Source organism: Mesoplodon densirostris, chromosome 14 (assembly GCF_025265405.1).
Source record: "Mesoplodon densirostris isolate mMesDen1 chromosome 14, mMesDen1 primary haplotype, whole genome shotgun sequence".
NCBI lineage: Eukaryota > Metazoa > Chordata > Mammalia > Artiodactyla > Ziphiidae > Mesoplodon > Mesoplodon densirostris.
The window spans coordinates 79,077,740-79,095,927 of NC_082674.1; the positions used below are offsets into that span (position 1 = coordinate 79,077,740).

At 44.1% G+C, this 18,188-nt stretch overlaps 1 protein-coding gene and 1 pseudogene across 1 annotated transcript in view; one reads left to right on the forward strand and one right to left on the reverse strand.

Annotated features, from left to right (window-relative positions):
- Positions 1–453: 453 nt before the first annotated feature.
- LOC132501431 (eukaryotic translation initiation factor 4B-like) lies at positions 454–5,466 on the reverse strand (annotated as a pseudogene).
- Positions 5,274–18,188, forward strand: part of EIF2AK3 (eukaryotic translation initiation factor 2 alpha kinase 3) — a 63,322-nt gene continuing 50,407 nt past the window's right edge. The window contains exon 1 of the mRNA XM_060117673.1: positions 5,274–5,810. Within this exon, the coding sequence (XP_059973656.1) occupies positions 5,491–5,810 (320 nt within the window). The 5' untranslated portion in view covers positions 5,274–5,490. The remainder of the gene's footprint in view (positions 5,811–18,188) is intronic.

Genomic DNA, 18,188 nt, shown 5'->3' on the forward strand with positions numbered 1-18,188 from the left:
ACCGGGACAGAGAGTAACAGCCACTGTGGTCACAGAAAGGAGGCGCAGGCAGGCAGCAGAGCTGTAAATTGGGTTATCAGACAGTGAGTGGAGTTGGGGCCATGTTGAAAGGTGGGAAATACAGCAAAACAGAGACTACAAGGAAGCCTAGGGCTTATCTGTGACACACAGATACGATACACAGACACACAGTATCCCTGGTCTTTTGCTGCCATAAAAGGGGACCAATATACCCTAGTTTGCCCAGAACTTTCCCTGTTTTAAAACAGAAGATCCCAGTCCCGGAAAATCCCTCAGTCACAGAACTGCTCAATCATCCTAGTGGGTTGATCCTCCCCCGCTCCCCACCAGGAGACGGTGAGTTTTATTTTATCTTGCCAGAATAGAGGTTTGATGTGCTCTCGAATGTTCCAGGGCAGAGAGAGACTAGGAGAAAGCAGAGGATGTAGAGGTCTATGCATTGTAATCATCGCCCTCATTTTCATCTTCACTATCAAAGGAGAGAGTAGCATGACTGCTTGCAGAACTGAACCTGAAGGCTGGATTTTCTTCAGGTTTCTTTGGCTCAGGCGCAGATCAGGAGTCCTGATCCTTTTTACCATCCTTCCCACCTTACTCCTCTGGTCGTCTTTGTTCCCTCCCTGTACTGGATTAGTAGGGCTGGAGTTGCCATGCTGACCTCTTGGGACATTCACCCATCTATTTTCTTTTCACCTTTCCTGCTGGTCCTTCCTCAGATGGCTGAGCCGGAACTACTCTTGTTGCTCTATGTCTGAGCTCTGAGATCAGCTTCCCCCAAGCATTCTTCTCTGGTGGAGGGGCTGGCGTTACCTTTGGAGGCTGCTCAGGTTTGGGAGGCTTGGAAGTTGGAGAGCGACAATCTTCCTCTGTATTGAATGTTTCCTTTTCTAAAGACTTCTTTCTCTTTTCTTCGTGCGTTTCTGCCAGATGTGGCTGAGGTCCGTCTGTGATGACTTACTTCCTCTCTTCAACCCTTCCCTTTCCTGAGTTTCTTTACTTGGGCAGCTTTTGTGTGTCTCCCGAGGTTGAAGTTCTAGTTTTGGAGAACGTGTCTAGAGACTGTGTCAGTTAGGCTTTGCCCCTCTACAGACAGAGGCTGCTCGCCTGGACTGCAAGGTGCTAGCAGAGGAATCATCTTCCTTGGGAGTACCCTGAGGGTTTACATTCACGTTGGGTCTGGGGGGGGTGCTCTGTCATCATGCCTATTTTCATCTCGGAAGCTCCGTGACCGGTCATCTCATCTGTCATATCTGTCTTCATAGTGGTCCCCTCTTTCTCTGTAGTTATCATCTCTATGGTGCATGACCAAATGGTCTTCCTGCCACTGCCTGTCCTGTAATCATAGTCTCTGTCATAGTCTCTACTGCCTCAGTCATCATAGCAATCCCAGCCCCCATATCAATCCCTATCCCAGTGTGAACCATCCTACTACTCATCCTGACACCCATCATGGTATCAGTGTGAATCACAATGATCTCAACATTTGTGTCCAAAGCTATCATCACTTCTGGGCGGGTAGTCCTCAAAGCTGTCTGCAGCAGGATGGGCCCTACGGTGTATATCTGTTTTGTCAGAATACCGATTTCTATCTTGGCCAAAAGAACGATCATTCCTGTATTCATCCTGTACTTGATCAGCAATGTCCGTTCGAAATCCCCTGTTCACTAGAAACACTTCACTGATGCCCAGCATACTGAGCAAGGAATCCAAACTCAGGTCCTCAAACTCAGTATAACCAAAACCTTTCAACCTCCTTGCTGGGTTCACGGGGTAAATGCACTGGACTTGGGGTGATAATGATGAATCATCGCAGGTTTGTTGATTGTAGCAAATGTACCACTCTGGGAGGGTGCAGATTTTGATAGAGGGGGTGGCTGTGGGGATGTGGGGAGAGGAGGTATTTGGGAACTCTGTACTTTCTGCTCAGTTTTGCTGTAAACCTAGAACTGCTCTTAAAAAAGTACTAAAGTCTACTTTAAAAAATTTTTAAGTCATTTTAAAAATCAGCTTTTCCGGGGCTTCCCTGGTGGTGCAGTGGTTGAGAGTCCACCTGCTGATGCAGGGGACACAGGTTCGTGCCCCGATCCGGGAAGATCCCACATGCCGCGGAGCGGCTGGGCCCATGAGCCATGGCCGCTGAGCCTGTGCATCCGGAGCCTGTGCTCCGCAACGGGAGAGGCCACAACAGTGAGAGGCCCGCGTACAGCAAAAAAAAAAAAAAAAAAAAAAAAAAAGTCATACATGAAGAATGGAAAAACAGAAGGAGCGTAAGACTAAATAAACCAATTGTGGAACTGCCGTGTCACTAAGAAAAATAAATTCCTTCCTTGTTTCCACCATTATGTGGCCTTTTTTTTTTTTATTAATTACAACCAGATACAGTCTCAACAGATACAGACATTCTCTGTTCATGGACCGAGCTTATGATACTAAATCATCCCTGGCTCATGTACCGAAACACCAGCTTCTTTTCCTGGCTCAGACTCATTGATCAGCATCACGCCTGGTCCTAACTTTTCATACACTTCCCTGAGGTGCTCAAACTCAGTTTCCAGAGCTCCCATGCAGTCACTGTGACTCTACACGCTGTCTTAGAACTGGCAGATTCTCTTTTCCCTCCCAGTTATTTTCTTCCCACTCCGATGACCATGACTCAGGACTTTTCTTCTTTTTCCAAAATGGAAATATTTGCATGTTGTTTTTTTTTCTTCTGAGTACGAAGCTTGACTCTCCTGACATTTTCCACCACTGCTCTTCTGCCTGTGCTTTTTTCCTCATAGCACTTGTCTTGGTTTTAATAATATATTATTAAAGTAGTGTCTGTCTCCCTAACTAGATAGATATTAAGCTTCAGAAGGGCAAGGACCATGCCTGTTTTGTTCACATCTTTATTCCCATTACATGCAGGTGGCTACATGGTACTCCCTGAATGGTAAATGAACACATGAATGAACAAAACTTCCACATCATTTACAGGTGGCAAGCAGATCCCTAATTCATTAGCTCAGATTATTGCTCATGCCATGATCATTTTTTGAAAAAGTTACAAAACCGTGAGGACTAGGTCCACTAAAAATATATATATCAATACTAGCTAATTTCAAATGAGCCATTACAAGTAGTCAACAATCATTTTTCACCTCAGCTTAATTTTCTGACACATTCCTCTTATAACCTTACTTAGAAGATCTTATCTCCTGTTTTGTTGAGTAGATAATGATCAACTAGTTTGAGCTCTCTCATCTATTTTCTCTTCATTTCAAAGTAATTTATTCTCTAGGGGTAATCTCTAATCTCCACTTTCAACATGGAAGGCATAGCAGTCTCTGTCTTCTCCAGATACTCTGGGATCTTGCTTCCTTAATCGCCCCCTTCTATCTACAGCAACTACAATCTCTTCCATTTATCCCTTTCCCTTTTGTCCTCAGATATTCATTCATTCAACAAATATTTATTAAACACTTACTAAACACTTTGTATTGTTTTTAGGCTCTTTGAATATATCAGTGAGTAAATGTTCGTGGAATTTATATGAGTGGAGGGAGACAGACAATGAACAAGTATGTAGAGTTTTTAAGATTTAAGGAGAGAAATAAAGCAGGGGAGGAGTTTAGGAAGGGTGGTCCTGAGAGGCTTCACTCGGAAGGTAACAGAGCCTTGAAGGAAGTGAGGGAACAAGTCTCACGAGTATCTGGGTGTTATGGGCTGAATTGTGTCCCCTCTCAAATTCAAGTCCTTACCCCCAGCACCTCCAAATGTAACCTTATTTGAGGAGAAGCCTTTCAAAGAGGAGATTAAGTTAAAATGGGGGTGGTAATGAGGGTTATGATTTAGCCCACGTGGAAGCAGGAAAACCAATGAAAAGTGTTTTTATACAGGAAAGACTGATGTGCTGGGTTAACTATAGCTGATAAAATGAAGATGGAGAATTGTCTTTTGAATTTAGCAACAGTGGCCACAGCTAGAGCAGTTTGGTGGAGTTGTGTGCCCAAAAGCCCGACTGTAGTGTGTTTGACAAGAAGAGAAGAGGAATTAAAGACAAAGAGTTCAGAGTTTCGCTGTACTGAACAACAATGAAATGTGGGAAGTGGAAGGCGAAGTGGGGGGTTTTGCTTGTTTTGCTTTTGGACACAAGAAATTAACAGCATGTTTGTACGCCGGTATCTTAAAAAAAAAAATCTTCAGAATTCTGATGGGGTCATAGCCTCCCAGCTATAGCTACCCAACCAGTCTTCTAATCTTTGATGCTTTTCTTTTGAAAACACTGCTGAAGAATCCATAGCAGTTGGTTGTTCCTAAACCACAACTCTTATCACTTCACTCAAAAATCTTCACGGTGTCCTTAACTGCATGAAAAGTTCTAAAGCCTTAGCCAAACATTCAAATCTTCTCCAGTTTGGCCTTTTGCGGTTTTAACTCTTTCTTTGCTCTATAGTGAGGTTCAAAGCATGGCAGACCAGGATCAGAAGGCTTGGATGAAAGTCACGGTTCTGTAAATAACTAGCTATGTGACTTTAGAAAAATGACGTAAGTGCACCGGGCCAGGGCCCCTTCTCCTTTATAATGAGGAAGGGGCGTGTCGGGTAGACTGGATCACGTAGGTCACCGGCATCTCTAACCAGCCGTAATTCTCAACACCGTCGCGGACACACGCAGGATCGTCTCCCCAACTCACGTTACCCTTTCCACTTTCAGGAACTACATGTTTTGTGCGGTCACTCATATTTCCTGCTCTTCTTTTGCCTATCCAAAAGAACCAGGTTTTACAGCGGTAACCCCTTGAAGGTCGGCCGCCTCCCCGCCACCAGGGACTAGCCTCCCACTCTTCCTTTCACTTGGGACCTTCCTCTCCACATTCAGAATCCGCCACGTATTAAGTGCCGCTTCCAACCAATCAAGAAGAAGTTATCTCAGACTTTTGAGGGGCATCCGCTTTCACCAGTGATCTTCAAGTGTTCTCTAGCGCCTCGCTTTGAGGGGCGAGGCCAACCAGAACAATGGCCAATCTGCTCTAGGGAAAGGTATTCTGGGAACTGCGGAGCTCATCAATCAGGTAAGAAGGTTGCCGGGAGGAGCGTTTCTCATTGGTAACCGCGTCCGGAAGAGGGCCGGGCCTCGGGGCAAGGAAGTACAATTTGATTGGCAGGCGTGCTGTTGACAACCAGGGAAAGCCCACCTTCTCCAACAGGACTAGCCTGGGAGCCCAGAGTGGCAGAGGCTGCAGCCAATCAAAGAGCAGATGCGGGGAAAGTTTGCTCAATGGGCGATGTCCTAGGGAGGCTGTCACTCAGGTGGCGGTGGCTGAGGCCGGGCTAAGACGTGGCCTGAGGAACGCGGCTGGACGTCCTCACCGTCGGGGCGGCGGCTGGGGTCCCTAGCGAGTCCTTGCCCTGGTCCGGGGCTCCGAGCGGCGGGAGAGGCGGGCGCCGGCGGCTGCACCTCCATGCCCGCGCGCGGGGCGGGCCGCTGATGGAGCGTGCCGCCCGCCCGGGGTCGCTGGCACGGGCGCTGCTGCTGCTGCTGCTGCTGCCGCCGCTGCACCTGGGGCTCGTAACGGGGACGGTGACCGCGCGGCGCGCTTCCGACCTCCCCGCATCGACAGTGGAGGCGGCGTTCGGCCTGGGGGCCGCGGCCGCTCCAACCTCGGCCGTGAAGGTGCAGGCGGCGGGCACCGTGACTGCAGCGGAGGTGACGGTGGAGGATGCCGAGGCGCTGCCGGCGGCCGCTGGGGAACAGGAGCCGCGGGAGCCGGAACCGGACGACGAGGCCGATCTTCGGCCGTGCCGCAGGTGAGGGGCGCGGGCAGAGCACCCGGACCGCTGACCCCGGGAGTCTACTTGTTTATGCGCGTGCGCCGCGGAGGATCTGGTGGCCGCGGTCCCCCCTCGGCCACGGCCTCTCGCTGGCGGAGGACTGCTGCTGACCTGGGGGAGAGCGCGGGGCCGCCTTCCCAGCCCCTGGACCGGAGACTGGCCTCGCTCCGCTCCCCGGCGCCCGATTCTAGCTCCCAGGCGCAAGCAGCATCCTCGAAGGTACCTGGAGGGCACTCAGAGAATGGAGGTAGAGGTGGGAAAGAAACGTCACTTTCCCTCTTGCCTTGCTTTCGAGCTTTACTAGTACCCTAAGGAACTTACAGACCCCATGTTTTTTCTTTTGTGAATTCCCTTATGTCTCTGCTGGTGTGACAGCTGTTTGGGGAAAGGACTTCACAAAGAGATTTCAGCGTTTCCCTGTAAACATATCCCTGTAGTGCCCACGGACCAGGGTTGAGGTCAGTATTTCTGTAATTGAGTTCTGCGGAACACCTGCATCAGAAGCATCTGGGGATGCTGGTTAACTGTACAGTTTTCTAAGTCCGACTCCAGATTTACTGAATTAGACTTTCTCAGAGTAAGAACCTGGAATCTGCAAATTTAACACGCACTCCACACAATTCTTGAACACACTAAAGTTTAGGAGCTATGGCTGTGTTCTTGAATTTTGGTAGTTCTTTGATATTTATAGGGTTTACTGTATAAACATTTAATATAGGGCTGTCTTGGTTGAGTTGCTTCATCTCCTTAAAAACGTTGCTTCAAGATACATGTTTTAAAGCACTTTTCAAAGTCTGGACACAAATGTAAGGCATTTTAATGGTAAAATATTTTGCAGATGGCTAATCTTAGCACACCCAGGGAGAAAGTGATTTAATAAATGGAATGATAACAGGAGCATTAGGGAAATTAATCCAGAATCTGGATTAGAAAGTATTGTAAATTTACAATGTGGTAATTAATAGGTTATGACAAATTAGGTTTAAATTTTCAATTAAATATCAGAACCTTGATATTTTGCCTGGAGACTACCATAACTAGGATACGTACTAAAATTCTAGAAGCGCCCCTTGAATGTTTATATGTAGATGTTTTTAAAGTGGCAAACGTCTGGCAAAATTTTCATAGGTTTTGCTAATGAGTTAGCTATCCACAAAGAGTGTTTTTGTTTCTCTTAAAAAAACTTCGGAAGCACTTGCTCAAAGTAAGTTACATGAAGTAGAGAAACATGTTTCATTTTTCTTAAAATACACATCCACTGCAGCAGGTATTTATTGGCACTTAAGAGGCCCCCGGGATGCCCTGGGGTTACAGAGGTTAGGCAGATAGCCCCTGCCCTCCAAGAGGAAGTGCAGTTCAGCAGTGAGGATTAAATAAGGGGACCCATAATGACTTGACAGGGCAGAAGCCATGCAGATTACATGCCATCAGTGTCCCAGGGTTTTTGTAGTGTCCACTGGGTGGGGTACCCAGGTGAGGTAGAAGAGAAGATGAGGAAATGTTGTGGCAGAATGAGTTGTTTCCAGAAAAGTGGGTAGAACTGTGATGGGCAGAGGCTGGGCTTGAGGAGACGGCAAGAGGCACAAAAGCTGGGAAGTGTGTTTAGGGAACATTATTTTGTTTGTGTGCATCTGTGTGTGTGTGTGTGTGTGTGTGTATGTGTGTGACCTGTGCGTATGAGAGAGATACAGACATACATACATGTGTGCTGGGCAGGGAGGGATAGACGATAAGGCTAGAAAAATAGGTTGGGGCACATTGTATATATACAGCCATATGCTAGTAACATCGTCATCACTTGGGAACATGTTAGAAATCCAGAATCAGGCACCGCCCAGATCCACTGAAAGAGTATCTGCGTTTTAACAAGATCAGCATCAATTTACATACACACTACAGTTTGAGAAGTCTTGGTGTACAGTATCTCGAATGCCAGACCTGATTGAAGTTTGTGCTTAAGGAATATTTCTCCAGCAATGCTGTGTACTGAAAACTTGAGGAAGGGATACCAAAAGGAGCGTGTTATAGCGGTGCCGATGAGAGGTGTACTGTCCAGTGGATATAGAACAGAAGAGGTAGATTTGAGAGATGGGAAACAGAATTCATTTGTTCCTGGCCAGTGAATTGATTCCTCCTCCCTGGGTACCGCCGTCTGAAGATGGAGACAGGGTGGCTAAAAGGTGAGAGCACAGGTGGGAAAGTGGAAAGATTTAGGGGAGCAGGAGCAAAAGGTAAGGGGTTTGGTGTTGGACATGGTGACTTGGAGGTGCTGGCAGGACATCCAGAGGGAGAGATTAGGTAGCAAACAAGCGACTGCGGTTGGAGAGACGTCAGGGTAAATGGTTGAACCTGTGTGAAGAGGAGACTCGTGATAAAAATCTCAGGAAATGGGCTTCCCTGGTGGCGCAGTGGTTGAGAGTCCGCCTGCTGATGCAGGGGACACGGGTTCGTGCCTCCGTCCGGGAAGATCCCACATGCCACAGAGCGGCTAGGTCTGTGAGCCATGGCCGCTGAGCCTGCACGTCCGGAGCCTGTGCTCCGCAACGGGAGAGGCGCCAGCAGTGAGAGGTCCACGTGCCGCAAACAAAACAAAACAAACAAACAAACAAAAAATCTCGGGAAATGCCTTATGTTTTAGAGAAGATGAGCCAGCAAAGGAGACAAAGATACAAAGATACAGCTGGGCTGGAGGCGTACGATGAGGACTAAGAAGATGAGGGATTTGGGATGAGTACAATTATAGAAGGAGTTAAAGAGTCAGCCTTATGGAGAATTCCCTGGTGGTCCAGTGGTTAGGACTCTGCGCTTCCACTGCCCAGGGAACTAAGATCCTCCGAGCCACGCTCTGCAGCCAAAAAAAAAAAAAAAGATTCATCCTTTTTGGCTCCACTTCCTTAGTCCCTCACTGTTAAACCTGATGGGACCTCTGCCTCTGATCTTCTTTATACATTCAGAGGGTGGGAGCCTATACAGACAGGTTGAAAAAGAAAGATGTAGAAGAGGAGGCGAAGGTAGTTGGCAGGCAAGAGGACCACTTCTTTCTCAGAAAGAAGAGTGAAAATAGAGGAATTTTGCCTGCCAGAGAGTAAGTGATCTTTGGCAAACAGAATTGGCTGGGAAGAGCTAGGCCAGGGTTTAAGGGTCTGCCTGGTAACTTAAGATAGTGTGGAAAGTTTGAGAAATCTTGAGTAAGTACGTTGGTAGAATCAACAAGAGACAAGTATGCAATGTTTGTAAAACTTTTGTTTTTAAGTGCTCTTCAGAAAAAAGTAAAACAAAGAGAGTATCAGTTCTATAATAATAGACCAATATCCTGTTTTTTTAAAGAAGGAAGATAAGGGGAACAAATTTGGATTAACCAAGCCTTTATTGCAAACAGCTGTGAAAAACCATGGTCCTTGCAAAACTTTTTAAAAGAGGGAGATGGGGAATGAAGGTCTATGCTTTTGCATGTTGTCTTTTGATGCCAAGAAGCAGAATGAGACTCGCTAGTTCATTTTTTTTTTCTCTTGATGGAATTTTCATTGGTTTCAGTCTAAATGCTTACTCTGCATCTCAAACGTGAATGAGTGAATACACTACTTTTTTCCCCTTTAAAAAGTAGCTAAAATAAACTTGTTTTTCTGGTAGCAGTCTTGTCAGTACTTGTCCTGTTAAATATTATATTTAGTTGAAATTTAAATGAGATAGTCAGTGCAGAAAGTTGGGAAGAAAGTCAAAATCTCACCTCACTGTTTGGTTTTATGCATGCATGTTGGCATAAGTTATGAGTTACCAGTTTTCCGACTTCAGCACAAATAACAAGCTGCTAAGTGTCACTTGGGGTTCTTGTGATGGGATGAGCATCTTCATATTGACATCTGACAACCCCGGAAGTTGTAAAGCACTAGTTTTAACTATGACACTAATTTGTAAAGTATGTGTTCCTTTTGTCTCTGATTTCCCTCTAACAAAAGTATTACTAAATTTGACATTCATCTATGGTGCTTCTTTAATTTGTGCATCTGTAAACTGAAATTTTTGGATTTAATGAGTTGTAACCTGAAAATACTTGGCAAATGTAAGATGATTTAATTTTATTTATTTATTTATTTATTTATTTTGGGGGGGTACGTGGGCCTCTCACTGCTGCGACCTCTCCCGTTGTGGAGCACAGGCTCAGCAGCCATGGCTCACAGGCCCAGCCGCTCCGCGGCATGTGGGATCTTCCCGGACTGGGGCACGAACCCGCGTCCCCTGCATCGGCAGGCGGACTCTCAACCACTGCGCCACCAGGGAAGCCCCTTTATTTATTTTTTATACAGCAGGTTGTTATTAGTTATCTATTTTATACATATTAGTGTATATATGTCAGTTCTTCCCACCACCCGCCCCCCCACCACTTTCCCCCACTTGGTGTCCATACATTTGTTCTCTACATCTGCGTCTCTATTTCTGCCCTGCAAACCGGTTCATCTGTACCATATTTCTAGATTCCACATATATGCGTTAATATGTGATATTTGTTTTTCTCTTTCTGACTTACTTCACTCTGTATGACAGTCTCTCGGTCCATCCACGTCTCTACAAATGACCCAATTTCATTCCTTTTTATGGCTGAGTAATATTCCATTGTATATATGTACCACATCTTCTTTATCCATTCGTCTGTCGATGGGCATAGAGCTTGCTTCCATGACCTGGTTGTTGTAAATAGTGCTGCAGTGAATATTGCAGTGCATGTGTCTTTTTGAACTATGATTTTCTCAGGGTATATGCCCAGTAGTGAGATTGCTGGGTCATATGGTAATTCTATTTTTAGTTTTTTAAGGAACCTCCGTACTGTTCTCCATAGAATTCCCTTTTATTTCTTTCTCCTCTCTGTCCTTTCACAAATTGATCTGGTCTGAATCAATGGTACAGAAATCTGTGGTCTTCCTCAGATCTTCAGATTCATAATCAAGCCTTTTTTTTTAAACTAAAATGACTATTGAATAATAGAGTCTTAGGATACACTGTTGAAAGGCAACTCAGTTATCTGCTCACTTTTCTGACCCCAGACTTTTAAAGTTGACTACAAATCACACTGAAAAAAGAATTTGTCCATAAGTATCAAGGCAGCTGTAAGCCAAAATAAACATGCTTTAGGTCAGTAATGGATTATCCTTCCTGTCTATAATTGTCTTTTTTTTTTAATTTTTAAAAAATTTTGGCTGCGTTGGGTCTCCATTGCTGTGCGCAGGCTTTTCTCTAATTGCCGCGAGTGGGGTCTACTCTTCGTTGTGGTGCATGGGCTTCTCATTGCCGTGGCTTCTCTTGTTGCAGAGCACGGGCTCTAGGTGCATGGGCTTCAGTAGTTGTGGCTTGCGGGCTCTAGAGCGCAGGCTCAGTAGTTGTGGCACATGGGCTTAGCTGTTCCGCGGCATGTGGGCTCTTCCCGGACCAGGGATCGAACCCGCGTCCCCTGCATTGGCAGGCAGACTCTTAAGCACTGCACCACCAAGGAAGCCCCTATAATTGTCTTTTTAGCTTAACTGACACCTGGACTCTGGATATGCTATGTGACAGGATTGATTGTATTCACACTCCTGGGCGCAGAAGGCGACCTGTCTTTATCAGCTGCTGTGAGCTGTGGCTTCCACATGTTCCTTCATTTCCTAAATACTGCCTGGAAGCTCCATCTGCTTTTTTTCCTTTTTTCGTAAGAGAGGAGCTACCTGTACATTTTTATTACAAAACGTTTTAAAATACAGAAAGGAGAGCTGGTCGGTTTCAGAACTAACTGTGAGAGGGGAGGTTAATTTTTAATTTTTTTCACCCTGCTCTGTCACTAACCATTTTATTTAAAAGGTTTCCTAGGATAAAGCAGAAAAAGTGCTTCGAAAAATGTTTTAATCTAACTGGAAAAGGATATCTGCCACTCTCATGTGGTTTATAACATTGAAAACTTAGATTGTATTTCTTTAAGGTTTAGGTGATCTGTCAGAGTTACATAGTTAGTAATTTTTGGCACTATGTTTGGATTTGGGGCATGGCTAGTCTTGTGACAGGTTTAAATAAAGGAAGTTTGATTCGAAGATTTACTTTGTAGGTGAGGACTAAGAAGTAAAGTCCAATTAGTATGTTTGTTTTTCAACAAGAATATATGCTTCCTTGAGTGACAGCATGTATTTTAGGAAGAGGATTCTTGATTACATCAGAAGAGCAGATTTAACCCCATCACATTTTTAACTTTGTGACTTCTTTTTCCCCACAACAGGAAATGTACAATTTTAAAATAAGCAGTTGTTACTGTAGAAACCATTTAATTGATACAATGTTCGACTGTCACCTGCATCTGTTTCACCTGGGAAATTTATACAGGCATTAAGACCCCTTCAATGTCACTATATGAAGGAATTCAGCATTTACTTCTCAGGCTCAGAGAAACTTAATTGTAAATAGCCAGGTATTCTGGGTGACAGAAGTCAGAGCAAACAAAATTTTTTTTACTTTTTTTTTTTTTTTTTTTTTTTTTTTTTTTTTGCGGTATGCGGGCCTCTCACTGTTGTGGCCTCTCCCGTTGCGCAGCACAGGCTCCGGATGCGCAGGCCCAGCGGCCATGGCTCACGGGCCCAGCCGCTCCGTAGCATATGGGATCTTCCCGGACTGGGGCACGAACCCGTATCCCCTGCATCGGCAGGCGGACTCTCAACCACTGCGCCAAATTGGTTATTCATTGTGGCCTAAGGTCATTTCTACTCAGTTAAGGGCAAAATCAAAGCAGTAACAGGGTATGTGGCGTCTTGATGAGACTTCTGGAAGGAATACAAGCTGCACATTATAGTAATACAGGAGTTGCCACTTATGCAGACATAGAGCTAACAGAACGATAGAGTTAAAAACCCTGAAATTTATGCTTCAGAATCCTGCCCAAAACCTCTTATTTTGGTGCCTTAGGCAAGTCGCATCTTTTCACATCTTTCTTAGCTTCTTTTTTGTTTTATGTGAATAGTAGTATCTGCCCTAGCAAGAATTATTCATTCAACCAACACTTATTGCATTTTATTAGGGGCTCTGCACTGGTAGGTGCTGAGGGTAGATAAATGGGCCCCTGGGCTGTCCTTGAGTCCCAAGTCTGAGAGGGAGATACATGTGTTAAAGAATTAGCTGTACTAGAATGGATGAAAAGTGACATAAGAAGAGTTTGAGAGTGAAGAGAATGGAGATGTCAAGTGAGTGAATCCTTGAAAGTGAAGTGTCAAGGACAGCCTCAGCTGCAGGGATGACGTGAGCAAGGGCTCAGAGCAGTGGTTTCTGAGCCAGGGCTCCTAGACCCCTATGCGCCTGCCTACGCGGGATCCATGAGATTGTCCTTATTTTCCAAATAACCTAATGGAAATTGGACATTCACTGATGAGAAGGCTAATTAAAAAGTCAAGTTTCTCAGTTTTGAAATGGAATGATACCCAACTTAATTAGTAATTTTAGCTACTTCTTTCCAGAAGTCTTGAATATTTTGATTGGTACTTAAATAGTTCCTCTAAAGATGGGGGGAATTCATTAGAAGTGATGTTTTGGGGGCACATGAAATCATTGAAGACATGCGACAAAAACCAAATTAACAAGGGAACTTTGTTCAAAAGGTTAGAAACCTAGGTTATGCCAGATTATGTGCCATACCAAGCAGTGTGGCCTTTATTCACTGGGCACAGGGAACTTCGGAAGTTTATCAGATCTCTATTATAGAAGCAAAACTGTTGGGAAAACAACACAAAAACTGTCGGAAAAGCAAGGGGGACAAGACCAGGGGCAGAAAGGCTTTTTCTTTTTTTTTAAATTAATTAATTAATTTATTATTTTTGGCTTCATTGGGTCTTCATTGCTGCATGCGGGCTTTCTCTAGTTGCGGTGAGCGGGGGCTACTCTTTGTTACGGCGTGCAGGCTTCTCATTGTGGTGGCTTCTCTTGTTGTGGAGCATGGGCTCTTCGTGCACAGGGTTCAGTAGTTGTGCACACGGACTCAGTAGCTGTGGCTCACGGGCTCTAGAGTGCAGGCTCAGTAGTTGTGGCGCACGGGCTTAGTTGCTCTGCGGCATGTGGGATCTTCCCGGACCAGGGATCGAAACCGTGTCCCCTGCATTGGCAGGCGGATTCCCAACCACTGCGCCACCAGGGAAGCCCGGCAGAAAGTCTTTTGAAGATGTTCTAATGAGACATGTGAATCTGTTGTAGGACAAGGGCAGTGAGACAGAAGAAGAATGAAAAGATTTCAAGGAAGCTATAGAAATAGAACCCAGAGTACATGACTGTTGTCTAAATGTAGAGGGTGAGGGAGGAGGTGGGTCTGATTTCTGATTTAGATGTGCAGTGATGGGATGGATGCAGAAAGCTGGGAGAGAGAAGGGAAGTTTTCTGAAGGCTTTGTGGTGATGCCCTGCTGAAAATGCAGAGCTAGTGTTCTTATATATACATAAGACATACGCATATTTTGTTGTTGGATTTTTTCTTCGTTTTGAACATGAAAGTTAGAAGTTTACCGTTCTCTGTATATACCTCTAGCACAAGTAACTACATATTCAGAAAAAATACAGCTTTTGTATTTGGTTATAAGTAGCTGTCAGATTACACATAGAGTCAGTGGGGGGGGGCGGTGGCGCGCTTTGGATAAAGCTGGAACTCCTCGGCCTGCTTGTTAGAGATTGAGAGCTGTCGGGATGGCAAGTGAGGCGGGGCGAGGACTGGGCCAGAATGGGAGGCAGCCAGTGTCCCAGCTGCCGTTGCAGGCATGACCCTGCTGAGGGGATGAACCTGGCCATCGGATGAGGTCATTGCAAACCTTTCTTGAGAGGAGCTTTGAAGAATGGGGTTATGGGTGAGAGAACGGTGCTTGCTGTTGAATCATCCAAACAAATGCCTTTGTAAACCGAAGCAATGCGTTAAGTTGAGAGAAGTTTCAGAAGGGTTTGCTGACAGAGTTGATCAATAGGCCGTCTTCATCCAGGTAGTGGATGATTTTTTGTACTCCTAGGCAATAGCCCTTTGAGATAAATCACTCTTTGCCAGACTGACCTTACCCTGAGACTCACCTCAGGTACTTGTTAAGCTGTCGTCTCCCAGCCCTGTTCTGGGGAGGGGACCTGTGAACCTTTACTGGTTTTTAACAAGCACTCCAGATTATTTTGATAATCAGGCAAATTTGAGTTATGCTGAGCTGAGTGAAATAGTCGTGTTTTACCCATGAAAAAGCAACTCGAATGGAGCCGTGCACAGAACAAGAGCAGAGCCACGGGGCTGGGCACACAGGGCTGACTTCAAAGCTCTGGTTCTTTCCACAGGAAATGCTGCTTCTGCAGTTCCTTTGATCTTTAAATAAGTTAAGAGTTTTTCATCTTGCTCATAGAAACCTCCAAATAGGGCGAGGGGATCGTGGGGAGATAAAGGGCCTTAGATTCCCCCTGTTTTTTCGTGGGGGGCGGTGGCAGGCTCATTATTCAGCTCTCACTGATGTTTGTTCTAAATGCCGTATCTTATTGCCACCTCTGACTGTCCTGCATACACCCCGAGGACTTTGTTTTTCAGCAGTGTCTGTCTCCTGGATGCTTCTTTCAACCAACAGTATGTCAGAGCATCTCTCTCCAAGAATGTGATAAGGTGTAACAGTCTAAATCGTTACATATCTCCTTGGCCCAGTGGTGCTGCCCAGTTCCAGCCACGGCAGAAGGGGAAACTCCCTTCCAGAGACGTGCCTGGGACAGAGCCCATAACTTATAGCAGAGGAGAATGAAGAATTTTTTTTTTGATACCTGACAGGGTTTGTTATGGGAGTTTCTGTTATTCCCATTAAGAGAGGTGAAAAGAATTAAGGATGCGCCATTGAAATCAAAGAACCAGATTATACTAAATATCAATAGCAGTTAAGGGGGTGATGTACTTAATTGTGCCTGCCCGCATGTTTGTCTTTCTTTCAATTATTGCTAGAATTCACACATATTCTCTAAATATAGTAGTTCATCATCTGAAAATATCTTGTTTATTTTAAAAAACAGAATCTTTGACTCAGTTAAACGTACCTCACATTATAGGTTTTCAGTGATAGTTAGATATTAAATTCCAAATTACTTATTAAAATATGTTTTATATATACATAAGACATATGCATACTTTATTGTTGGGTTTTTCTTTGTTTTGAAAATGAAAGTTAACATTTTACCATTTTTCTCTGTATAAACCTCTAGCACAAATAACTACATATTCAGAAAAAGTGTAGCTTTTTCATTGTTGTTAACAGTGGAATGCCTAGCATGATTAAATGAACAACATTGGTTCTGAATTTTAAAAAAATAACATCTGAAGTGTTCCAATGGTCTCCTTAATTCTCCATGGGTTACACTTTGCGTATACTAAGTTTTGTCTCAATTAGAGGGTTTTTCATTCTACCATTTATTTATGGTTAATGATTATTGAACAGAAAAATTGGATCTTTCTGCAGTAGGACTAGTAAAGAGTTGACTTGGCTCCGAACCCTTCATCTCTAACTGAATTAGAGTCTATTGCTTTTATTTGTAAATTGGCACATCTAAGGTGTGAGGTTTTTCTTTGGAAATTTTATTGAAGTATAGTTGATATACAATGCTATATTAATTTCTTCTGTATAACAAAATGACTCAGATGTGTGTGTGTACATATATTTATATATATATATATATATATGTACACACACACACGTATATATTCTTTTCATATTCTTTTCCATTCTGGTTTGTCAGGTATGAATTTTTTTATACCCTTCATCATAACATAATTTTTTGGCTCATATTCTCCTCCTCATCCAACTCCCAGTAGATCTCTTTAGAATGCAGGGTAATACATGGGGAAAGGAGTTGAGTTGTTACTTTGCTTTTGGTGTGTTATTGAAAATTACTAGTTTGTAGTGTGGCAAAAAATCTTTATTTTCACAGTTTAGACTGAGTTACCATTTGAAAAATTCAAAGTGAGAATTAGTGTAGAGTTGGGGAACTAAATTAACACTTTTATTCACTTGATAAGTTTATTCATTTGCTAAACAATGAAGTTCTTTGAAAGGTTTCAAATGAGTGTACCTGAACTGGTTTGTCTTAATCGACTTGTAGCTTTACTTTGAATTTGTATATATTGTATATGAAGTAGGATAGATAAAAGTTACATTTTATAACCTGAACCAGGAACATAACTATATGTGCTTGGAATTTGCATGGTCTTTCAGAAGCAGACAGATATACCTAACAAGTTCCTAGAACAATTATTCAAGAAACCCTTTCATTCCACAAATATTTATTGAGAGCTTGTCGTGTATCTGGCATATATGTTCCAGGATGCAAAGGAACAGTAGCTGCAAAGTCCCTGAGGAAAAATCATGCATGATGTGTTTGAGGAATTGGGGGTATCAGTCTGGGGATATTGATTTTGGATATGTGCACTTTGAGAAGCCTGTAGGACAATCTGAATCTGGCAGGCAGTGGGACTTCCCTGGTGGCGCAGTGGTTAAGAATCTGCCTGTCAATGCAAGGGACATGGGTTCGAGCCCTGGTCCGTGAAGATCCCACATGCCGTGGAGCAGCTAAGCCCGTGCGCCACAACTACTGAGCCCATGTGCCACAACTACTGAAGCCCGTGCACCTAGAGCCCATGCTCCACAACAAGAGAAGCCACCACAGTGAGAAGCCTGCGCTCCGCAATGAGAAGCCCGCACACCGCAACGAAGAGTAGCCCCCGCTCGCCGCAAATAGAGAAAGCCCGCGTGCAACAACGAAGACCCAACACAGCCAAAAATAAATAAATAAAATTAAAAAATTTATTAGGAAAAAAAAAAATCTGGTGGGCAGTTATATATGTATGCCCAGAGTTCAGGGAAGGGGCCTGGAACCAGAGATACACATTTGGAAGTTGGCAGTATATAGATGATATTTTCATCTATGAGACCACCAAAGAAAAGTACGTGTAGGTAGAGAATATTTTCAGAGACAGGAGAGATGAGGAGGAGCCAGGAAATGAAACTGAGACAAGGAAGCATAGAACTAAGAAAAAATAATCAGGAGAAGATGGTGCCCTGGAAGCCGCGTGAAGAGTGGCTGATAGAGGATAAACAACAAGGTCCTCCTATAGAGCACAGGGAACTATATTCAATATCCTGTAATAAACCATATTGGAAAAGAATATGAAAAAGAACATACACACACACACGTATGTATAACTGAATCACTTTGGTGTACGCCAGAGACTAACACAACACTGTAAATCAACTGTACTTAAATTAAAAAGAAAACAAAACTTAAGTGAAAAAACATCAATGAAAGAGAAAAAAAAAAGAGTAGTTGAAGGAGAGCAGGAGAAGCAGCTGATCACATGCCGCTGGAT